Source organism: Simochromis diagramma, unplaced genomic scaffold (assembly GCF_900408965.1).
Source record: "Simochromis diagramma unplaced genomic scaffold, fSimDia1.1 OVJJ01000501.1, whole genome shotgun sequence".
Classification (NCBI taxonomy): Eukaryota; Metazoa; Chordata; class Actinopteri; order Cichliformes; family Cichlidae; genus Simochromis; species Simochromis diagramma.
In genome coordinates, this window is record NW_024387320.1 from 2234654 (window position 1) to 2259722 (window position 25069).

At 39.8% G+C, this 25069-nt stretch overlaps 3 protein-coding genes across 8 annotated transcripts in view; 1 reads left to right on the forward strand and 2 right to left on the reverse strand.

Moving 5' to 3' along the window:
* Window positions 1–3551, forward strand: part of gsk3ba (glycogen synthase kinase 3 beta, genome duplicate a) — a 36592-nt gene extending 33041 nt beyond the window's left edge. For 3 of the 4 annotated variants that reach the window (XM_040005460.1, XM_040005462.1, XM_040005461.1), the window contains one exon: window positions 255–3551. In XM_040005460.1, the coding sequence (XP_039861394.1) occupies window positions 255–484 (230 nt within the window). In that variant the 3' untranslated portion in view covers window positions 485–3551. Of the gene's footprint in view, window positions 1–219 lie in introns of all 4 variants that reach the window. The other variant, XM_040005463.1, reaches the window with a different exon arrangement.
* Window positions 3552–5841: 2290 nt separating this feature from the next.
* nr1i2 (nuclear receptor subfamily 1, group I, member 2) lies at window positions 5842–14526 on the reverse strand. 3 transcript variants are annotated; one of them, XM_040005837.1, is made up of 9 exons: window positions 14167–14371; window positions 13098–13329; window positions 10621–10751; window positions 10207–10376; window positions 9807–10123; window positions 9584–9729; window positions 6590–6706; window positions 6289–6394; window positions 5842–6199 (listed from the first exon to the last, which is right to left on the reverse strand). In XM_040005837.1, the coding sequence occupies exons 2-9, from the start codon at window positions 13274–13276 to the stop codon at window positions 6043–6045; spliced, it is 1323 nt and encodes a 440-aa protein (XP_039861771.1). In that variant the 5' UTR covers window positions 13277–13329; window positions 14167–14371; the 3' UTR covers window positions 5842–6042. The 3 variants fall into 3 exon arrangements, with proteins under 3 accessions (XP_039861771.1, XP_039861770.1, XP_039861773.1); XM_040005836.1 differs by having other exon boundaries at window positions 13098–13324; window positions 14167–14368; XM_040005839.1 differs by lacking the exon at window positions 5842–6199 and having other exon boundaries at window positions 6523–6706; window positions 13098–13324; window positions 14167–14526.
* Window positions 14527–15191: 665 nt separating this feature from the next.
* Window positions 15192–24321, reverse strand: cfap91 (cilia and flagella associated protein 91). Its single transcript, XM_040005666.1, has 17 exons — window positions 24135–24321; window positions 23949–24025; window positions 23534–23682; window positions 23278–23358; window positions 23083–23139; window positions 22826–22995; window positions 18371–18548; window positions 17998–18155; window positions 17737–17898; window positions 17490–17623; window positions 16910–17023; window positions 16757–16828; window positions 16519–16665; window positions 16215–16436; window positions 15836–15984; window positions 15661–15752; window positions 15192–15490 (listed from the first exon to the last, which is right to left on the reverse strand). Exons 1-17 carry the CDS (start codon window positions 24220–24222, stop codon window positions 15285–15287), a joined length of 2256 nt encoding a protein of 751 aa, XP_039861600.1. The 5' UTR covers window positions 24223–24321; the 3' UTR covers window positions 15192–15284.
* Window positions 24322–25069: the final 748 nt, after the last annotated feature.

Consider the following 25069-nt stretch of genomic DNA (forward strand, 5'->3'; position numbering starts at 1 on the left):
TTCCCATCAATCCATGGGGTTTCTAATTGTTTTTAAATTGTGTGTTTTTCCAGAATTTAAAATTCCTTTCTTCTCATGTATGCTTATGTTTAACCTGCGTAGCATTATCGATTCACATTTGCTGCTTATATTGTTCAGTGTAGTTTGTATACACAGATTTGTATCCTTCGCTGTCATTGTGTCTCTGTAACTCTTTTTCTACCTTTATCTCTAAACCAGCTGTTCAACTGAGCACTTCCTCTTCCTGTTCATAGATGGCAGCAGCACAGAGCGAGGGGTCCCACCACCACCACCGCCTCTGCCTCAGCTTCCAACTCCACCTCCTGAGCCCACAGAGCACCTGCCCCGCCCCAGTCTCAGCCCCAGCCCTCAGCCTCTCCATTGCCCTGGCCAGGGGGTGAGCTCTGCTCAGCTCAGCTCTGCCCTGCTCCTCTTCCCCGGCAGCAGCGGAGCGATGCTGAAGCAGGCCGGGTTCGACAGCTAACTGACCACAAACCTAGCATCCCCAGTCTGCCTCTCTTACCCCCAAACCCGGCCTCAACATAAAGCTGTTTGAACTCTTCTCCATCCTCCGTCAAAGATGCCTCTCCGTACCCTCTCGACAGGGAAGTGAAGTGCAGGGCCGAAGATGTTATCGACTGTACTGTTGATTTAAAAAGTACACTGTACACGTATACACAATGCTAGCCTGCTAAGAGGACAATCTGTAGAAAAGTCCTGAGCTCTCCCCCTTTTTTGCCCTGTCTCTATCTGGCCTCCCTCTCCATTGTTCCATTTTTCTGCATCGTTTGACCTCTGACCCCTCCGTCCCCTGGCCAACCCCTCCTCCTCGAAAAAAACAAAAACGAGCCCCACCCCCCTTTTGGTTCTTTCTGTAGTGCATGGCCTGAGTATGGTAGGATCACCTGGGGGCCACCAAGCCCTCTCACATCCACTTCCGCAGACAAGGCATGAGGCTCACGCACGCGTATACACACACACACAGACACACACCTACACCCTCAAACACACACATCCTCACACACATGGATGCATGATGATCCTGGTGTATGTGGGAAGAAACAGTCCTCTTTGGGAGGACATGTTTGGACAGTGTTGTTTTTTTGTTTTTTTTCTTTGCCCGGGGTTATTTTTAAAAATGGTTAGCGATCTGTTTTATTCAACTTTGTTTTTAATTATTTTCTTTTTTGTTGTTTTTTTTTTTTTGTACTCCTGGGCAGACGTCTTTTGGATTGCCATGTGCGATGGATGTGACATGTATCTGGTCCTGTGTGCTTGTATAATATATACATACAATACAAAACAAACATGCATACACACACAGTTTATATATTACTTTTCCTTATGTATAAAAAGTATATATAGATATATGTATATTAACTACAATGGTTCAGAAATCATTTATGGTGAGCTCATATCTGGCAGAGCAGTGGCAATATTTGCCGCTGCCTAAAGACAATAGATTTAGATAAGGTGGTGTTTTGTTATTATTTTATTTCTGTTTTTGTTGTTGTTCTCTTCTTTGCTGGAGTGTGGTTAGATTCCAGCAGCCACTTCCCTGTGTCGTCTGTATTAAGGCTGTAGATGGATTTAGGGCATCGCTCTATTCCCCGTCTTTGTACCGGCTCTGTCTGTAACAGTGTTTCTGTGACAGTGCAGCGTCTAGACAAACGTGTCCCCCACCCTTTTCCCTCTCTCCCTCTCTCTTTCTCTCGCCGTTTCTGTGAAGAATTCGAGATTCGTTTTCACGCTCAACTCTCGGCCCGCGGTCTTCGGCGCACCACCGGCTGCCTCGTGCGCTGCGACCACCGACCGGAGCGCCCCTTTCTTTCTGTCCCCCTCCACCCCCGCAGCACATAGAGCCACTCGGTACAGTCTGACGAATCGTCTTATTTACGGAGAATACTCACTACAATTAAACAAAAAAATTAAAAAGATAAAACCAACAAAAAAAATTCAGAAAACAAAAAAAAAAAATCACACACACACACACACAAGAAAGAAAAACTGAATTTGTACATACAGTATAAATGCTCCTCACCAAAATTCTGACTTGTATGACTTGTATGTTGTTTTTTTTATGTTGTTATGTTGATTTTTTTTTTTTTTTCTTCCATGTTGTGTTCAAGGTATGTATATATGCAGACCCATGTACTGTTTATGAGCAAAAACAAAGATGACAAAGGGTGAGGGAACGGATGAAAAAGATTCAAAAACAAACAAAAAATGAAACAAAAAACAAAAAACAAAACAGAATCAGGGCAAAACTGATGTTGTGTATGGATATTGTAGATGGCGACGACGATGATCAGCTTTATCCAGCCATATGTTCAATCTTACCTGTACAGTACAGTAGATTACAGCTGTATTATTGTAACAAGAACTAGTCATGTATAGTGTAACTATAGTTTGGAGTGCCTTTGCTTTCATACACCTTCGCCTTGTTTCCACCCTCACCCAGCCCACGCCATCAACCCCCCCACCCCCACTGTCACCGCCCCCCCTCTGATATTGTGACTCTCCCTTTTGGTGCTGTTGAATGTCCTGCTGTCCGCGTGCTCACTCACGCGCCCCCTCTTCCACCCGATGCACATCCTCTCCCTCCTGCTCTTTTCATTGCACACTAAATGTAATATACAGACATTGTTAATTGTAAGGATATTTTTTTCTTTAACTGAAGATATAGTAGACAGGTGTTTATTTTAATAGATGTTTTATCTTGGGGGGCACACACACACACACACACGCACACATACACGTGTACTGCAGTCCTGGCACAGATTTGGGGTATGAAGTGGGTGGGTGGTGTGCTGTGGACGGCAGCAGGGTTTTAAACAAAAAAAAAATCAAACAAAAAAAAGGCCTCATATTATATACGATACAGTGCAGTTTCTGTATTACTCGCAGTGTTGGTTCTGTTACCAAAGCCAAACCATCATGTTGTGATGAGCCATCCTCAGAGGCAATAACTCTTCTTCTTCTCTTCTCTTTGGATGTTTCGTTGTTTCTCCTCCTGCTCTTGAGTATTCAGGGGGGTGAAATTCAGTAGCACCTAAGGGGTCAAGTCATGTAGCCTTTCTCCTGTCTCTTCCGCTTGCTGTAATTTTGCATTCATGAACGTGTTGCTACCCTCCACCAGAAGGTTGGACCACTTCACCCCTGCCCTCTTACTCCAGTTCAATTAAAGCACCACAATGGCTACCAAAAAAAGAATAAAAGTGTATAAGCTAGTATAATATCTTATACTGACATATACACTAGTGTCATATGCTGACTGGGTTAAACTGGGGTAATAGAAAAGAAGAATCTTAAGAAAATACTACAAAAACATCCTGTATAACAGTACTACTACTTGAATGCCTCTGTTTGTGACTGAAATTTCGATTTCTTTTTTTGTTTGTTTGTTTTTTTTTTGTTTTTTTTTTCCCTTTTGTTCTGTGAAGGTATGCTAAATGTGCGCCTCTGTAAATATTCCCTCTGCGTGCTCCGAGGAATAGTTCCCTGGTACTGTAATTTGCATTAAATAAAGAGTAGGATAGCCTGGAAATGATCATGAAATTTGTCTGTTTGAGATTCTTTTACTGTGTTTGTTCCCGTCACTTTGTAGACATCGGATCGATTTTGTTAAAGAAAATTCAAACCAAAGTAGTGGCAGCTTAAATATATCTGACATTTATGTACATTGCTGAAGTGGCAGGGACATACATTATATATTGTAAATGGCAATTTATTAGGTAGACCTGCTCAACTAATCATTAATGCAAATGTGTATTCGGCTGATCACATGGCTCTAACTCAGTGCATTTAGGTGTGTAGACATGGTCGAGAGACCTGATGAACTTCAAACAGAGCATCAGAATGGGGGCAAAAAGGGGACTCTGAATGTGGTGTGGTTGTTGGTGCCAGACTGGATTATCTGAATATTACAGAAACTGATTTCTACCACACAACCATCTCTAGAGTTCACAGAGAATTATCTTAGAATTATTAAGAGAGAGAGAAAACATCCAGTGGGTATAACCAGGATACATAAGACCATCTCTGAATGCACGCGCATCGAACCTTGCAACAGAAGACCACACTGGATGTCACTCCTTTCAGCTAAGAACAGAAAACTGAGGCTACAGTTTACACAGGCTTATCAAAAGTGGACTGGAAAAACACATCTGCCCTGACGTCTCAAGTTCTGCTGCTGTGTTCGGACTGTAGGGTTAAAAATTTTTGTGAACAACTTAAAAGCGTGGATCCCTCCTGCGTTGTATCAACAGTGCAGGTTGTTGGTGGTGTAAAGTTTTCAGGGATATTTTCTTTGCGAACTGGTTTTTTGAACATGACAATGAAGTCACTGTAGCTAATTGGCCTCCACAGTCACCAGATGTGTAATGCTGTCATGTCAATCAAGTCTCCAGCACTTCAGCCTGTGCCACAAAGAATTAGGTCAACTCTGAAGAACAAACCATGACCAGCCTGATACTTTCACAACATATCTCTTAAAGTGTTTAGTGAGTGTCTTTTTGTGTATATTACAAAACCAGCATGGCAAAACTCATATGATCATATAGATTCACACAGATTTATGTTTACATATTAAGAGTCTGAAACCTTGCTAATGGTTCAATGATGCACTGGCTTAAAATAAATGTGTTTGAAAAAAGAATATCTTTATTACAACATGATGCACAGAGATAACAGAAGCAGTGAACAGTCAACAGTGAATCACAAAGTCTATAGTAAATAAAAGTAAACAAATGTGGAGGTATTCTGTGCCAGGTAAATCCAAGGATTTCAGTTAGTGCCAGTTTCAAGTTCAACCCAAACCCATTAAAAGTTGCCCTTTAATGATGATCTGAAGGCAATAGCTGAAAATCGCTTTGGATGTTCTTAGTTCTTGAAAGAAAAATAGTAAAAAACTGTGTCCTTTTGCTTAATCTGAATCAAATGGAACAACTGCCGGGTACTGTACACAGAAATCTTGAAGAACAAAACTCAACTCTCAAAGTCACATAATGAAAAAAGTTCTCCTTAGTGCAAAGAGAAGACTCGAGTCTGCCATCACAAATTAAGGTGGACAAAGAACTGACAAAATAAAAAGTTCCTCCCTTGGGGCGTGTTTATTTAATCCATTAGATCAAAAGTGATCAACAAAACTTCAGGACAGTCCAGATGTTTGCAGTGCAGATCAGCCTCAAAGAGAATCTGTTTTTCTGTGTGTGGCCAGAGGGGGGCAGTGTTTGTCTTTATATGCCAACAGAAACGCTACATTCATCACGGTTTACAATAAATGAACATTAAGGCACCAAAAGCACAAAACTAGACCAACAACAAAATTCTACATTTAAAAAGCAGCTTTTTCGGAGTCACAACACTGACAACACTCGTTCACTCCCTCTCACCTATATATTTTTGTCCTGTCAATATTTAAGACAATTCAATTCAATTCCATTCAATTTTATTTATATAATCACAACAAAAATCGCCTCAAGGCACTTTATATTGTACAGTAGATCGCACAATAATAGATACAGAGAAAAACCCAACAATCATATGACCCCCTATGAGCAAGCACTTTGGCGACAGTGGGAAGGAAAAACTCCCTTTTAACAGGAAGAAACCTCCGGCAGAACCAGGCTCTGGGAGGGGCGGGGCCATCTGCTGCGACCGGTTGGGGTGAGAGAAGGAAAACAGTATAAAAGACATGATGTGGAAGAGAGACAGAGATTAATAACAGATATGATTCGATGCAGAGAGGTCTATTAACACATAGTGAGTGAGAAAGGTGACTGGAAAGGAAAAACTCAATGCATCATGGGAATCCCTGGCAGCCTACGTCTATTGCAGCATAACTAAGGGAGGATTCAGGGTCACCTGGTCCAGCCCTAACTATATAAACCAAAAGTTTTAAGCCTAATCTTAAAAGTAGAGATAGTGTCTGTCTCCCGAGTCCAGTCTTCACTCTTTTGACACATGTAAAATAACAATAGGATACTTTCATTTAAGCGTCCCCATTAACAGTGCTTGTGCTGCTCATGTACAGCACACTCTTCATAAGTCATTACAGGAGCCTTTACTGACCATCTCCATTATGAGAGGACTGATGGTGTCAGGCTGGATGTCCTGGATCTGTAGAATCTGTTTGCTGTATTCCTCAGTCATTGTTCTCATCTCTGTAAAGCAGGCTATCACTTTGGGATACAGCAGGCTGAAATACAATAGAAAAGTCAATAACTGCAGTATGTAAAAACATTTCACACTGACTGGAAAGGGGCGAGAATTTGACATTTCACTCACTGTTTCTCTGGACCTGTTCTCTTGCAGTCAATCCAGGTTTTTAGTGTCAGCGCCAAGTTTTCATGAACTTTGTCAATCAAGCTGTGCTGCTGCACGCCTGGACGGTCTGGCAAATCAAGTAAAAAACAAATTTCTTTTAATTTGAAGCCACTTCGCCCTGAGGGAAATCTGAGAATGCATTTTTATTTTGGGCTGGGTACAAATGCACACTGTTTGTAGGGTTTAAATATTTACAGGGTTGGTTAATTACTGATTTGGTCCTGGCAAGGACTGGGATGAACTGCTGAAGAACGACCATCACCTGGAGAAAACAGAGACATGGCTTGCATGAGAACGTATTCTTCCTCCTGTAGGCCCAGTGTGCGCAGGGTGTGGTGAAATCTGAACAGAGGCTCCAGCAGACATGGCTGAAATCCCGCTGGAAAACACAGGAAAACGGGTCAGGAGCAGGACAGATACGGAAGGACAGTGACGGTCTGAGGGCCACTGAGGTCTGATCTGTTCCCACTTTTCTCCACACTCCCAGACACGGATTCAAATGGATATGTTTAGTTCCCACTTTCGAGTGAGCTACCATCAAGGTGATTCTGGCAGGGATTTATGTGTGAAAATGTGCAACACATGTACAGGCAAACCACAATCTAAAAGCTCATTCATGCAGAATTATCCACAATTAGGAAGGAAAAAAAATCAGGGAGAATGATGAGCTCAAAACTACCAGCTACACAGTAAATATTCAGCAAATACACAAAACACGTATGCCAGTCAGATATGCGCTCCAAGAACATGCTGCAGGATTTTCCAGACATTCTTGCAAAACTATTTTTGCACAAGTTCTAAAAAAAGCAGGGGTGGTGATTTGCCACAACTTCCCTACAGTTTTTCCAACACACAAGGCTTATAAATGTAACTGACATGCTGTTAGCCTAGGAGCACTGAAACGGTGAAAGGAATTTGCACCAATAAAGACAACTAAAAGCCAGCGGAATAGTCGGGATATCCTTGGTGTGTTGACTGGAATGAGTCAGACATCATTTTATACTGATTTCTGTTGTTGTGGATGAAATAAAGGTACAATTATTCCACTTGGCTTTGCCAGACAGATTGCACCAGTCCCAAAAAAATAATATCTAACAGATTATAAACAAAATACAAAGTATTTATAAAAGCATTTATACCAAAGACCCCTGTAGTTCAAATGTCATTTATGGTTTATGTGTATTTTCATTCCTTTAAAAAAAAACAAAAAAAAAACAAACAAGGAAGTGCTATTTTTAGTGTTTGTTCTCTGTGTGACCTACTTATAGGTCAGTCTAAGCAGTTAACTCGCAAGTAAAGTAGCATGAAGAGCAAACACCTTTGTGATGGATATTTGTAGCTGCACACCTTATCCAGTGTGAAAACTGCAGGTCAGCACCTTGAAAATTAAACAGAGCTGTATTCCCTGTAATCTCAACTTTCACCTAGTGCTCAGTGTGAATTCCTTATTCCTAAGAGCTGTTTGTCTAATAGTAAAAGGAAACCTTCAGACAGCGCGTTTGTGAAGCACTTTGGATCGAAAGAAGTAAAAACCAGTTTGACAGCATTGCAGTGAGTGTTTCTTAAGGAGTCATATTACACCACCGTGTGAGAACATGTGACAAGAGTGATAACAGACTGGACATGTTACTGACTGACTGTTGTCTGACTGCTTCAAAAATAAAAGTGCAACATGTGTATGCAGGTTAGGAGCGTCAAATTTCTCTTTGTTCATTTTACTCCTGTTTAATAACAGTTTGCAACGTTACATATAGTTTAAAAGCAAAAAAACTAGCGAGATCAGAGAATAATGACTCAACGTGTTCATCAAGTGAAAAAACATTTTGCGGGGGCAAAGGTCATTCAGTACACGTTACATGTTATTTAATCAGGTGTGCAGAATTTGTGATCAGGGACGTTACTTTGAGTCCTCAGACAACACACACCTCAGAGTTACTCCAATTCAATCAACAACAGACCATAATTGTCTCCATTACTGAATGCACTTTGTATTTTTGGATATTGACTTGGTTATAAGCACTAAGTCCATCTCTATGAACAGTGAGAACTCTAAGAATTTGCACCTACATTTGCAGTTTCTCACACTCTTTGGAGTACGTCAGCATTTTAAACTGCACAGCCACTCACTGTCACACTTTTTTCAGCAAAAGCTTTCATACAGCGCTGCAGTCTTTGCCAGCACCAAAGAGCACCTCGAGATTGCTAACACAGCGGATGATTAAGGAGCTAATTAGGCCTAATCCTCCACTATCCTCTGGTAAGCAGCGTCAAATGTAGAGACAAATGAAGAAAACAAGTGTCAAAAACTAAACTGCAGTTCCTCTAATGACCACTTGAGGCTTCATTCATTCATCATGCTTATCCAACTCAGGCTCACCCCGGGGCTGCAGCCTATACCAGGTGCCAATGAAATAGTGGACGGTTACACCAAACATCGCAAGGCTAACAGACAGAGAGCAACAACCATTCACACCTATTTAGATTCACCAATAAGCCTAACATTGGATTTTCCTGAGTGTGTAGAGTCAGTTGCTCATTTTAGGCCATATTGTATAAAACATGAAGTTCAACTTTTCTAATTTACATGTCAGAAAGGAGGATTATCCAGGACATGCTCTTCTCTTCTGGGATGGTTTGAAACACACAGCAAGCCATAATAATTGTCAGATAAACTATTAAAAATGCTCCAGATGATACAACATCACAATTAGCTACTGCAAGTAGTATCAAGCCTAGCAGACACCTACCACTGCCAGGACAGGTATCAATCAACTCAACAAACTCAACTATTAAGGTGAGTGAGTGGTTAAAACCTCTCACCTCAGAACACATGAAGCAGGAAACTATCCACAGAAGCCAAAACTTTTTTTGTACCAGGTTGTAAACTTGCTAAACTGGTTGGCAGTTTTAACGTGGGAGTCTGGAAACTGACTTGCTTTTTGAGCCAGCCTCAAGTGGCACCTAGAGGAACTGCAGTTTTTGCCACTTGTGCATGGGTCTCATTTTTCAGGTCTGGAGGTCAAGTCCCACTGACTGACTTGTTAAAATATCCATGTTTTAAGAGCTGTTCAGAAAAAAAATTTAAATCTCTCTTTAAATGATGCTTTGTCACAAGTGTTCAGGAAAGTGGCCACTCTAAGTGACAGTCTGACTTCACCTAATCTAATCTAATCTAATTTAATCTAATCTAATCTAATCTAATCTAATCTAATCTAATCTAATCTAATCTAATCCATCCAACTGTAAGAAGTCTTACCTCGTACAGCGTCATCTATGCAGTATGTAATATGGCCACATTCCCATGTGCTCGTTTTTGAGTTGAACACCATGTTGAAGCGGATCTGCATTATTTCAAACGTAGCTCCCTTCAGCAGAGATATTTGGTCTCCCATGGTAAGAGACCTGTAAGAAACCAGTTTGACATCAAGTGTCGAAAACGTGCCGACTGAATATAAATATTCGTTAATGTACACATTTACCGGAAGTCTTGGAGACTTTTGGAAAAGCTAATGACGTTCTGGATCATGTAAGTCGTGAGGTCGGCCACATGCGGAAGAGCAGTGAAAACACATCTGTTTTCAGCGTCATTCCGTATGTGGTGTTCTTGTTTTTTAATGGAACTGTGGAAACAGGAGGAGGATGAAGAGCATGAGGTGGCAGATGGCGATGATGTGGGCTCGGTGGTAGATTTACTCGCAGTGCTGCAGCCGTTTCTAGGGCACTCGGTCAGAGGGTTAAAGAGCTTGCTTGCCGTCTGCTTGTGCGTATTCACAGGAAGGATGTTTCGGTCCATAGGCTGAAAAAAATCAAAGATCAATTACACAAGTTAAAACAAAGATGATGATGAAGAGCTGAAACTGCATGCATTCACTCACACACCCTGAAGCTGCTGAAGCGGGAAAATGCTGAGTCGAATGTGCTGCGGTGACCAAAGAGCAGTTCCTGAATACGTTTTTCTTGTTGGAATGAAAGCTCCACTGGGGAGTTAAGCATCTTATTCTTCTTGATTTGGACCCTCCTCTCCTGCACCTTTTCATCAGACATGACCACTGAACAAGCACAAAAATACAAGCATTTACTATGTCAAGCATGTCAGCATAAAACAACCTGATCTGATTCATAATTTCTTCTCAAGGCATGAAAATTATGTGCATCAATTTATTGTATGACATGATGTAAACATGCAAAATGATAACAAGCATTCTAGAAACTGATGGGTGCACCTTTTATAATACCACACACTTTCTACAGTGACTTAAACATTAAGTATAAAAGCCTTTAGATGTTACTTACTGTCTTTGCACATGCCAATGGCCTGACATTTGCGCATGCGGCAGGCTTGACAAGACCGGCGGCTGTTTTTCGTTATAACACATTTATTCAGGAATAGACAGCGGAGCTGGTTTGACCTCTTTATGTTACGTCTGAAATGAAAAACATCCACTCACAAAATAACAGCTTCATGCCTTAGGTTTAACTGCTTGTTAATGCAAATATCTAATGAGTCACAAGTTTACTGAAATTGCACAACACATGTGCAGTCTCAAGTTCTGCCGCAACATTTGTTTGATAGGGTCAGAATTTGGTGTAAACAACATGAATGCATGGATCTCCACTCCATTTAGGCTGGTAGTGGTGGTGTAATGGGGTGGAAGATATATTCTTGGCACACTTTGGGGCCCTTAGTACCAACTGAGCATCATTTAAACATGACAGCCTACCTGAGTAATGTGCCTGACCATGTCCACAGTGCACCCATCTTCTGATGGCTGCTTCCAACAGGACAATGCACCATATCATAAAACTCAAATCATCTCAACCTGGTTTCCTAAACATGACAACAAGTTCCCTGTAATCAAATGCCCTCAATAAAAAGCTCTCAGTAAAATAGAGCACCTTTGGGATGAGCTGGTCTGGGAGATCATGGATGTGCAGTAACTGTGTGATGCTATCATGTCAAAATGGACCAAAATATCTGGGGAATTTTTCCAGCACCTTGTTAAATCTATACCACCAAGAAATAAATCAGTTCTGAAGGCAAAAGGAGACCACCCTGGTACTAGCAACCTGTACCTAATGAACTGTCTGTACTGTGTGCACTGTGTGGATTTAATTTGTGAAGGTGTTGAAATTAGAGAAGGTCAAATTAAGAACCAAAGTAGATGAGAATATCACACTGACACCACCTTTTATGCCAGAAATTGAATGTTATCTGACCACTCAGCTCACCGACAGCAGCACATCTGAATAACAGGGACAGAGAGAGCTTTGGTGGCAGCAAAGTGAGGTTTAAATAAAGAATACTTTGGCCTAAAGAAGTCAAATAATAAACAAAACTGAGCACACTTCTAAATGAGAAAGTTCAGAGAGCATATATGGTGAACAGTATAATAATGTTCAATTAAAAATCAAAATAAAAGCCATTAAAATAAATGGTTAACTTCAATACTACAAAACTCTAGTATTTGGGCTCCCAGTGATTGATGATGATGATAACACATTGATGACACACAGCTTCCTATCTGACAGACATCTTGAGCTTCTCGTTGTATAAACTCTCTAATCAAAAGGTCAGATAATTTTAAACGTTTTACAGCTGAATGTGAGGAAAACTGAAAATGTGATTAGTGTTAAAGTTAATAGTCATATCTGTTACGTAGTTACAACACATTTCAAACATAACAAGCTTCTGACTCAGAGTAAATCATGTTTTCATTTATCACGAGCGGACTAGACCACTGTCATTTCCTGTTTGTGAGCCTTCCTAGTAAAAGAGTTCAACTTTTTCAGAACACAACTACACCAGTCCTAACTAGGTCAACAAGTCACAATCTAGTCTTCTGAAACCTGCATGTGCCACAGAAAGAATACAATTCAACATCCTACAACCTCCTACAACTTCATGGTTACTCAGATCACAGTGAACTGAGGTGGCCTTCAGATTGCAGAGCAGACGGTGTCGAGCTTATTTCACATTTTGAGCCTATGAAAGCAAGATAGTCACTGTATCTATGTATATATCTATGTATATAGATACTATGCAAGATGTTGTATATGTATAAATGTAGTATAGAGAATGTGCTTGTGTGTATGTGTGTATATCCGGTCCTCACTATCGCGTGTCTGTTTATTTGGCTGACAAGGTGCTAAAAGTACAGAGGTGCTGAATTCAGGTGAACTGAATTCAAATTAATTTATAAATACTACTTAAAAAGTACTTTTTGGGCATGAAAAAAAAGATCCGAAATGTGGTTTCACTTTATATGATATTAAAAATGTACAATATAAGCAGCCAACAAAATGACGTGAACATTGACACACTGCTGAGATATGCCAAATTTTCATCTAATATTTCTTATTAGATGAACTAAGTTATTAGCTATGTATGGACAAAACACTGGTTTGAGTTCAACCAGGAGCCTTTTATGCTCATCAGGTACAAAAACTGAGTGAGTGAAAATGACTGAGAAAGCAGCAAATGTCAAAAGAAAATTTTTGGAAGACCTTCTGGAAGACTGGAGAACTATTACTCAAGACCACTTTAAAAGATTACAAGAAAGTCTGGCTCCTCGGAAGGAAAATCACTAATTTGTCATTTGACATTCACAAGGGATTCTTTTCATGACAAAACATTTTCTAAATATAATTAAAAACATGAGAGAAACTCTAGATACCGCAAACATAAAAGCTGGACTATTTGTTTTCTAAAAGCCCTTAAACAGCCATGTATTGCTTGATTCATGATGTTATTAAATGTTGAAGAGCTTTACCTGAAGAAGCCCTTGCAGCCTTCACAGGTCAAGGCATTGAAGTGGTAACCATTAGCCAGATCTCCACAGACACCACACACTCTGGGCTCCTCATCATCTGTCAGCTTCTCCTCCTCATCCTCTTTATTCTGCCTTGCGAGCACTTCACTGATGATCTGCACTCTCTCCTTCTCGCTCATTCTCACCAGAGAGATAATCAGATTAGTCTGGCGTCACTGCCTTCACATCTGTTCTGGGCAAGATTGATTCAGTAAGAAATGGAAAGGTTCCCTGTGAGATCAGGCTTAGGTTTAACTACTATCAGCACTACTACGTCACAGTTAATGTACAGGATACACACTGTATATTCTATTCTGCTATGATACTCTTAAATGAAAGGATATGACCACAATACTGTGGCTGAACCATTTTCTTCCAGCAGTGACGCATACCTGGATATGACTAAAGGCTCCTTGTGGAGTCATTTACGTCTATTACAACCCCCTATTCATTGTGGCTAAATGGTCACAGTAGGAGATCACCTTGATTTTCATCAAAGAGCAAGAGCAATTTTCTGAAGTGCACAGAACAGCTCACAATGTTCAAGTGCAATGAACAATGTGGACTCTTCAATTTTTTTTAAATACTTTCCAGTGGAAAAACGGTAAGTTGCACAAAAAAAACAAGCACAGGCTACTGTCTGTGAAGGTTCTCAGGCTACTGTTGATTAATGATTTAGCAACATACATTTCAGGTATTTTCTGCCAGTAAACAATGCTTAATGCAACTTTTTTAATTTTAACACTCAAATCCCTCCGAATTACTGACACACTGAAATCACAACTTTAATGTAAGTGGTTGTGCTTCTTTAAAGCATACACAACTCCACACACTCCACTGAAGCAGCGTGTAAAACATGCTTGTTTGGGAGTGCTCCTACTTTACTCCCACCCTGCAGGCAGGCAGATTTGTAACTGCAGCCTGACCTGTCTAACAGGTGTGCACATGTCCACACAGGTTGTCATAAAGTAAACTCTTTTCCTTCCTTTACCTGGTTAAATGTCTGACTTAGGTCATTCAAATCACTCACCTGATGATTCCAGATGTCAAAACAGCTGTGCGTGGTCCACAGGTGCCCGCCTCACTTCGCTTAATCAGGGGGAATTTTGAGCATGACCAACAGGGGAGAGAATCGTTAACAGGTCGTCGTGCAAGCTTTCAACCAGCTTAATGTTTAATACTGGCAGTTTGCCACAACTACAACGGCTGCAGCCGAAGAAACTGTGTAAAATCCAGCACCGCCTACTGATGTCGTACTTCGTAGACGCGGATCACGGACGCAGGGGCGTTTCCAGGATGGAGTGGCACAGGACGAATCCAAATATTTAATCGGAAATGGAATCAGCACAGAAAAAAAGGACACGATTTTCTTGCAAAAGTGATGAAACATAATTTTTCGTTGAATAATTGTGGAGACGTGAAAAAAATTAACTTTTAATGCAAGTTATAATCCTGTTTAAGAGTCTTCATGCTGCACGTTGTAAAATCAAAATATATAATAAGTACCAAAAGTCATTATGGAAAATGGCACCATTTAATGTTGAGCTGCGATTATTTTAATTGCTTGTGTGTTGCTGGGTATCTTAATCTGTAATAATCCAATCAATCAAAAACAAACAAAAAACAAACCCTGGATTATCACGTTTGAATTCGTTTTTGAGGCTTCATCATCATCAGAGTGATTTTCCCATCAAAACCTGAAAAAAATTGCACAATGCATTTTAAAGAAATACATAGCTAAATATAAATAAATTAAAAAACAGATGCAGCAAATATGACATAAATTAAAACACCTACAATAATAAAGATTTTTTTAAAATTCATCACAAGGTTCAATAATTCCCTTTTTCAAAATAAATAAATAAAATATATAATTTCTGGCAATTAATTCATGCCTATGCTTCAAAGGGTTCAAATACATCATCTACCGCATAAAACACAACATTTGTTCCCAAAACGTGGTGGAGTAAAAGCAGAAAGACTTCTTCAAATATTTCATGTCAAATTAAATTAAATTAATTACTGCTTAGAGTAAAAAAAAACAACAACCCAGAATGATTATTAAACCATCACTTTAATAATATCACAACAACTTTTAGACATTATAGATTGCAATGCAGAACACTTTTAATATTCTAGTCCTCTCTTTTACTCAGTTTGAGCATCGTGCTGCTCTGCTTCCTTCCCCTGCAGCGGCTGGCTCATTGTCTCTTCCAGGACTTGACAGGACGCTTTTATACCAGGACAGGTAAATTTTGACGCTTCCAGAGTACTGTTCAGGAGCTCAGGAGCATTTGAAGTCCCTTGAATGATGTTCCGAGCTGCCTGTAAGTGTCTATGCTGCTTCTGGTGCACTGAAAATGCAAGGTCAGAAAAAATTAGGAAAGGATTTACCTTTAACTTAATCACTCCATCAACACTCCAATAAGTCATTTTAATTTCTATTTTAAAAACAAAGGGCATTTATCTTTTACTACTAAGTCATTTAATGCATTTTCGTGTGTTTCTAATTCTTGCTACAAACCTCTTTCCCTGACACCGATCTTCTTTACCTCCGGGATAAGGAAGCTGTACACCAGCTCAGACACAATCTCCTCCGACTGAAGATTATCCTGGCTACTCGCACACAAAAGCGATGTTTGTTAGTGTTACAATTCCTTAACACCAAGCAGCGACAGATATTCGAAGGTGCTTGTTACCTTTCCTCAACGGCATATGCGATGTCGTTGACCTCCTTTGCTCTCTTGTGGATCTCCTCCCGCGCCTGCTGGTCGGCTATGTGCTCAATGGTCCCCAAGATGATGTCTTCTAAATACATGTCCACAGTCTCCTGATGTACCTGTACCACCTGTGACAAGAAGTGAAGGGAACCCACAAACTCACACACCTTAAAATGGTAATAATAAGTACAATAATTGACTGAAAAATAGAAAAATAAGTATGTTTTAAGAAGCGATTTAGAGCTCAGTGACTCAGCTTGTTCCAAAGAGTTGGTGCTCTGACTGCAAATGCTTTGTTACCTCATTGTTACTGATCTCTGTTACCCTTTTACAACAGAACAATGACATGTGCACATACTTCTCTGAAGATCTCGTCTTCCTCTTTGCGTCTTCGCTCCTCTACCTGCCTCCTTCCACTCTCCTCGGCCTCTCGCATCCGACGGTCTCTCTCAGCCAGCAGTGTAAAGGCGTGGATCCTTCGCTCATCCTGGAGACGAATCAGCTCCTTGGACAATGTGTCAAACACTTGTTCTAGTTCCGCTCCTACTACTCCGGCTTGATGCGCTTCCTGTTGAAAAATCTGAAAAGATGGAGAGAACGGGTATAAAGGTTGTTTGGATTTAGTACATTTTTGTCCACGTGGTCAGGTCCGTGTGTTTCACCTCAAGTCTGCGTTTGTCTCTTTGTTTATTCAGCATCATGACGTGCTCTTTGTCTGCCTTCTGTAGCTCCTGCTCTTCCCTCTTCAGGGCATGGACAGTCCTCAGTTCCTGGATGAGATCCTGATGTTTCTCCTTGCCCTTAAACATCTTTAGAACAGCGGAGATAAAAGTAAAAAGATAAGTGCTCAAAAACTGAGCAAGACTGAAACATTTATGTAGGAATGAAACACAGGTGGACCTCATACTGGATCCTTCGTCCTCGCAATAGTTTCTGCAAGAAGATTACAGCAAGTTCTTTCTCTTCTTCCCCCTAAAAAATAGAGAAATATTAATACAATAAATGTAATATTTACAAAGGAAGTCTCAGTAACAGTCAGAATAATTAACTGACTTCAGGTGGTGTTTCCACTGTGGGAGTGACAGGATGAGGAACAGGCGTCTCCTTTCTGAGAAGAAAACGTAAAGTCCTCAAAGATGCGTGGTCATCCTGCTTCTGCTTCAGATTCTGTGGAGCCAGAAGTGCCAGTATGTATGCATCTAAAACTTCAAAGATATACTTCAAGTGGATCTTGCATCAAACAAAATGGCTAAAATGTCAAATAATGACGTTGCTGTATATACATGAGCCAAAAGCTCAGGCTTCAGATTCCTGCCTGGTTTCTCACAATTTCTTCTGCTCTTGGCTCTGCCTGATGTTAATGAGAGCAGAGATCTTTACTGTGGTCATAACAGGTGCACAGAAGCACCATTGACCTGCAGTTCAAACCTTGTGTCTCCATGAGATAGCCAATCAGAAGTGTTGACTTAAGCTTGTTTCAGTGGGTGAATCGCCAGAGCCCAGCTTATGATAAGTAAGAGTTATTTTAAACTGTCAATTATGCAAAACTACTCCAGTAGTAATAAATATTGCATTGGACCTGAGCAACGTAGATCCACTTTAATGAACATCTATACTTTCTGTTCTGCCTTACCTTGTATTTCTTCAGCAACTGCACAGCTCTGCTCTCAGGAGGCTTCATCACATCCTCGGAGACTTTGGGTTTTGTTCTTTCTCTCTTTGACTTCAGTACTGAAGCACTGAGTTGCGCCTCTAGTTCTTCTAAACCTAACAAAGAATTAAAAATGATCTTAACAATGAATTTATGAAATTATCTGTGTGTGTTATACTGGAAATTACATACAAAATTTTTACTTCTGCAACAGCATTCAGGTTCAAACCTTCATATGTGTCTAAGTAGCGTCTTGTTGACAGCATGCTGTTGATGTTCCTGTTGGGAAAAATGCCAATGTGGATCCTGGGGACATACGTCTGAGAGGCTATGACACACCGTTCTAGCTTCCCCTCCACATTTTTCCTCTTAGCTTCTAATTTTCTCAGTGCTGCAGACAAAAATAAGAAAAGAAAAACAGAGGCAGTTGCCAAGGAGTGAGACAAGATATTAAATAATATACTTAACATTTGAGGGCTGGACGTCTTACACCTGTTGTAGTCAGCGTGTATTTTGTTTAGCTTGGTCTCCCTGTCTTCCTGGTGCTTAGAATATATCTGGTTCAGTCTGTCATTTGTGACATCTTTCTGAGCCTCATCTCTCTGCCTCAGAAGGTCCTTTAGCACCTCTAAACGAGCCTCTTGCAACCTAGCAGAGAAAATGTACGATAAAAACACAAAACACAACTGCTCCTTATCAGAGTGACAGGAGTGAACTGAAACAATGAAGGTGTGAAGCAATCAATACATGATGAAGTTTAAATCTGTGCCAAACAGTGCATCACCATCACTTTAAGCAGTAGGTTGCATCCCTATTAGTGTGTTTTCCAGTTAGATTAGCATTTCAGGTGCACTATCACTCACTTCTCGATTTCGCCTTCTCTGAAAGCCCACTCTTTGGCCTCCATCTCTTCCATTAAACGCCTCCTCTTGTCGAGCTGGCTCAGGTCACTCAGTGGAGGAAGACTGGCCTCCCAAGCTCGCTTGGCACGGGCACGCTGTATCATTTCCACTTCTGCAAGGCCTGCAGGCAGACCGTGACCTGAGGAATTTTCATTCAGAAAAAAAACTAATTATGCAACCCTGTCACAAAAAAGCAACACAGCTTAAAATGTAAATATATACAGATTGCAATCATAGCCTATATTTGCCTAAAAATAAACTTGACGCAAAAGTAAGGAAAATTTGCATTTTTTGTAACAAAGAAGAATCTTCTCCAAGCATGACATCCCAGTGAACTGCAAACCCAGACACACCCTCAGACAAAAACTGGTTCATCCCAAGGACAAAACTCGTAAACACAAGCTAAGCAATAAAGTGTATGCTGTGCAATGCAGTGAGGAATAGGTGGACCTCTAGTCTCCTGAGACCCACCCTATTCATTTATGTTCTCTGTCACGACATTTGTTTGTGGTCTGTGTCTTTTGACTAATTTGAGCTACCCTACGAAGTCCTCATGTGCTCAGTAGAGGACATCCTGGTCTTTCCAATGATATCTCATGATATCTCATGTGTTTGGGTGGCTTCTTCTAGTGCCAAAGATGCAGGAAATGACAAAAAAAAAGTTAAAGCTGTTCTTAGGAGGCTACTCAATAAATAAAAGCAAGAAACAACATAGAAGAGCCACCTCGAAAGGACAACACTGGGCTGTACATCTGCACCTAAAAGTTAAAGGTCACTCTTTCAAGGATGCCAATGTTCACATTTTGGACTGAGAACATAGATTGTTTGAAAGAGGAGTAAAAGAGGCCATCTACTGTGAACAACCATCATTGAACAGAGGGAGTGGCTTCCCAGACGCCTCAACCCCCACTCATATATTGCGTCAGCTGACCTCAATAGGTCACATGATAGGGTGAGACAAGTTCTTACGGTGTTTTCATCAGAAACCTCTGGGGGTAACATCACATGCCTTTTATCACACCTCGGGCTCATGTGATGACACACATTATGCTCTTAAGGGACAATCCCCACTAGGCTTTCAGTACCTGTGACCAGGGGCACCTCAAGAATTTTTTTCACAAGGGTGGCCATACGGGGGCCATTAAAAACAGAACAGTGCAGGGGTGCAGCGAAGGGGAGGGGGTAATGATGGGAAATTGTGAGGAACGTACAAAGTGACACAATACGAAACCTTTTAGTTTTAGAACTGAAGAAGCCTCTTGGATGAGAGGTGAAACGTCTTCATGAAAGATGTCTAGTCGCTTTCCTTTCAAGCTCCTTGGAGTACCATGACCTGAGAGCCCACACAGACACATTTTTCCATGTGCTACTGAGTCAGTAGCAGAATAAGCTGCTCGCCATAGGCAGAGTCAATTTGGAAAGTTTTTCAAGCGAGCAACCCACATAGTCAAATCTGCTACTTAACCTAGAAATCCATTTTCCTTACAAACGTGGCAACATTTAAGGGAAATAAACAGGCTTTAACTGTGTAAGAGGTATTGCCATGAAGCATTGCCACAACTAAGAAATAATCAACCAAACTACTTGTACTATTTGTGCTAAGTGTAGTAAAAGATAAAATATCAAGCATTGACACTGAGACGCTTCATACTTAAAAAAAGTATCTTACTTTATAACTTGATACTAGAAAAACATTTTAAAATAGCTGGGACAACTAACACACTTAAAAAGGATTTAAATTATTTAAAAAATCCCTTTAGTACCATCACACAACTGAGCTAATCAGTAACGTGACAGGTTATATAAACAGTGCGAGCAACAATTTAAGAATAAGAGGAGTCAGAGAGTGCAACGTCCCCAACATGGCAAGGGCTATACCAGGGGTCAGCAACCTTTTACACCCAAAGAGCCACTTGGACCCGGTTTCCACGCAAAAGAAAACACTGGGAGCCGCAAATACTTTTTGAAATCTAAAATGAAGATAACACTGTATATATTGTTTTTTTTTACCTTTATGCTTTGTGTGAACAACTAAAGTTAGTAAGTAAAGTTTATTTATTAAGCGCTTTTCACAGACAGGCAGTCACAAAGCGCTGTACACAATATTAAAATAAACAATACAATCAATAGACATTATACACAATGTAAAAGATCAAATGTAAATAATGTAAAGAATATAAAATACGTAGATCAACAAAAGGCTTGTTTGAACAGAAAAGTTTTTAACTGCTTTTTAAAAGAATCCACAGAGCAACTAAGGTGTGTTGCTTATGAAATCCATGAAGTGCTACAGAGAAAGTTACATTTTATTTATGTAATTAACACATTTTGAACTCTTAAAGAAATATAACAAAAGGAAAGACACCCAGCTGAACTAAAATGATCCATGTAGCAAACAAAAACTGTTGTGATCCGCCACCGTTATATCGCCCTTGGGCTTTTGAAGCCTTGACCTGACTTTTAAAAAGTAATTGGAAAAATACGCACTATGCTGCTAAAAAAAAAAATAGATATTTGCAAAATTCTGCCTAAATATGTATTTTACCTGGTTAATGTGTGTGGTGGGGCGTGGTCTGCAGCGCCGCTGCAGGGGAGTCGGACACACCTGAGCGGCACCCGCAATCACGCCTCGCCGCCTTAAAGTCTGTGCTCTCTCTGCTGTTGTGTTGTTGGGCTGTGAGCTGAAAAGCTACAGCCGGCTGTATGCGTACAGCAACTGTGTGTGAAAAGTGGTCAATAAAGAGATGCTGAAAAGCATGTTCATGGAAACATCGTCGGGTCTGCCGTGATATGTTTACAATAAGACTTATGGTCCCGAACCTCTGCCACAGGTTGCCGACCCCTGGGCTATACTAACACTGATACTTTATGCTGATGTCAATATTGTTAATATGGAAATCTAGTGTAGGACGTTCATCTTTTTGTGACATTGGGAAGTCATATAATGTAATGAAAAAATAATGTTTTAAAGAGCATGTTTATAATCTAATTTATGTGACCCTGACCTTTGACCTTGAAGCATTATATGCAAAACTTGTGTATTTTATTATCTTTACCCATATGATTGTAGCAGAAATGTCTTAAGATTTAAGATATATTCATGCAGTGTGAGATCTTGTGAAACTAGTTGTGATGTCGTAGGCCATCGTATTGAAAAATGAAGAAGTGCATTGTACAGTTCTCTCCAAACCCTTTTACATGATATATTACTAGATACGGCTTCTATAATTTTTTTCCAAGCTCAGCTTTGACCTTGGGCACTAGCAGTGATGAACTGTGGATGCTTGATAACAAACATTTACAGCAGACAGACAAACAAACTGCACCAATTACACTTGTCGGGGGAATTTGTGGGGATAAGGCACTCTGGACCCAAGGCACAAACTTGAGAACTGAGACAATAAAATTTCTCAGTTTTAAAATATGATATAGTCACTTATAGGCATATTGATCAATTGTGCAGTGACAAATGTTAGCAGTGTTATGGTAAAGCAGACAGACTACAAAAGGTTCCACGAATATGTTTAAGACATGGTTCTATCTTGTGAAGCAAAGCTCAACTTTATTTATGCATTTGCCTTATGATAGGGGTGTCAAATATAAGGCCCGGGGGCCGATATTGGCCTGGCAAAGATCCAATCCAGCCCGCTTTGGAAAATATGAAGGAGTGCATCAATTTTGGGACTTTTAAGGGTATTTTCATTCATGTTTTAGAGCTTTTCCTGCTGATAAATACCTCCCTCACAGCCATTTATACTACACCTAAGTATTCAAGTAACCAAGTAATTAAGTAACCAAGTAATCTATCAAATTAACAATTAAATAACAGAAAAGTTTCTTTTTTTACTGTCCACTATATAAATTTTAGTTTAAAAATAGATTTTAATCAATGAACAAAATCTTTATCTTGTTTTATAAATACAGGGCAGTGTGGGAAGTGAGCTTCCAGAATTTTCCTTTCTGTAATTTCCACATTTATCATTTAGAAAAACTGAGACATGCTGTTGAAATTGAACTTCTTCATCTTATATTAAGACATCTCAGTGATTAAATGTGCAGTTAAACATCTTTACACTAATAGAAAGTGGAGTTTCAGTTATCCCTCCCACTCAAGATCAGCGTGGGTTGTATGTATTTTACTTGTACTTTCTTCCTGTACTAACTGTGACTTGTGGATGATGAACCTGTTGATGTCAACTATTTGTTTTTGCAACTATTTGTTTCTCAGTGAGTTTCTTATGCACAGGTTAGCCAGCACAGATGCATTATAAATTATGTTTAGTAAGTAAAAAAAAAAAAAATAGGATGGAGAGAAGAGAGCAAGATAATTATACTGCCAAGATCTAATAAAGTTGCTTATGAGTGTACCATCACGGTTCATATAACAGATAAAGAACACAATAAACACGCCTATACCCCAAGTCAAAGCTGCCATCTGCAGGAGCTCTGAGGGAGTAGTCCCGGGCTGAATCACATACTCGGGGCTGTATGGGTCTGTCTGTGTTTCACTTTCCCTGTAGTCTGTCTGGACCCCAACAGTGAAGTGGGTGGGTTGTTGCTCAGCATCAGACGTTATAAAGTCTTCTCTAAGGTGACACAAAAAACAGACATACTTCCAGAAAAAATAGCACAGCATAAACAGCTGCACAACAAAGTAATGCAAAGAACCTCACCTCAGCAAAGCATAAATCACACTAGGAGGTATCTGCTGCCCAAAGGGAATGAGAGGGCTAAAGGGAACAAAGTGAAATACTATGTCATAGACTATACTGACATCTACATAAGTGGGGCAGTATGGCAGTTATCTTTAGTTTGTTGTGTTAGGAAAAACAGAACAAACAATCAGATTCTCAACTGGCTAGTCAAACCGTTTAAAGTATTTGCAGAAATCTGCTCCGGTTACACGGCACTCCTCGGTTTTCAGCCATGTTTGAGCGTTTGGAGAAATCCTGTCAAGAAGATAATCAAGATGTAATATATACATATTTTATCATTTATAATATATAATAGAGACATTAAAAAATTACTTTATTTGTTTTATTTATTTTGTCTGTAATGAGAGAAAGACTACATCTTAAAATGAAGCAACTTAGTAACTAAGGCTTCATGTGCATGTTGTGTTACCCAGCCAGCTGCTGCAGGGCCTCTTTGCGCTGTTCTGTGTGGCCTCGCCACTGAAGATCAGTAAAGGCCGGCTGCGGGACTGCAGGGTCTACTTTAACAGTATAGCGTGGGTTGTCACTAAACATGGATGCAAACTCTGGTATTCTCCTCTGAGCGAAGAAGACAGAAACAATGTTAAAGAGTGCATTTCACATTTAATTTTTAGTTAAACAAAAGAGACAAAAAAGCCCCTCTATATTACATTCAAAAGGTGGAAGAAAATATACATTATTACAATACAAGATAAATGCTCTGTATACTACAGGTTTAAATTAAAATTAAAATAAACTATTATATAATAATGACAGCATTTTAAATCAACTTATCTTTTATTTAAAATGTAATAAATTTGAAATAAAGTATAGATACGACTTACTATTCGAGACCTGGACGCAAAGGCCTTGAAATTGGCCTTGGTGTGGTCTGCCTCCGATGACACTGTGTGAACCGGATCTGTGAAGGAACAGTTCAGGTGATGGCAACCGAGGCAGCTAAGTTCAGCTATTAGCCGTGCTCATTGGTGTGTTCGTTAGCTGTGCTAGTTAGTTCAAAGCTTACTCACCGTACAAGTAGTCATAAGCCCGTTCACGCAAAACAGCTGTACCAGCATCATTCTTCTTGGTAAACGTGTTAGTCACAGATGCGCACATTTTCTGTATTTAGTCAAACAATTGAGTATTTTTACAGCTAATTTTACATGCGGACGGCCGCTTCAACGACGTCGTTTTGACACTGTAGTCATGGAGACAATAAACTGACCGTCCGGAAGTGGGAGGATTAATCTCGAGCTTTCTGTTTACTCTCACCGGGTGGAAGTTGGAAGTAATTCTTGGACAACATACTTTGGGTTTTTATCAAAATGTGATAGTATAATATTAATTTAACTCCACATGTCATCATTTAAGATTTAAAGGACGTTTCTTCCTTCGTGATTTCATCTAGGAGAGGATTCAGGGTCTACTTTTCCACCGGTGATCGTTTTTTATGTCTCTTCTTTTTCATCCCTAGTAATAATAAATGATGAAGGGTTATATCATTATTTTTAATTAGCAGGATAGTTGAATAACTTTCAAAATTGCTACAATGAATTTTTGTACTTTTTACCAGCCTACAGTACCACAAACGTCACAACCTACATATAAACTACCTACATACAAAATCTGCTGCATCTGCTAAAATGATTATGCCTTAGGCCGTGGGCACATCACAGAAGTTAAACTCCTTAAGTAGGTCAGGATTTTTTCCTCCTAGTATCAGTTCATATAAGACAGCAAATACTTTAAGACTTTAAGAATCAACTTTATCATCAAATTCAAGTAAGTGTGCACATTAATAATTGTATTCTATTTTTAAAAGAAAGAAAGAAACAAAGTAAAAAAAAATGCTACAAAATGCAGTAATATAATCAAAATATACAATAAAGCAAAAATACATATACACAAACAGTACATCAATATACAAACAATGCAGGATATAAAAGGTTACGAATTTGACCTC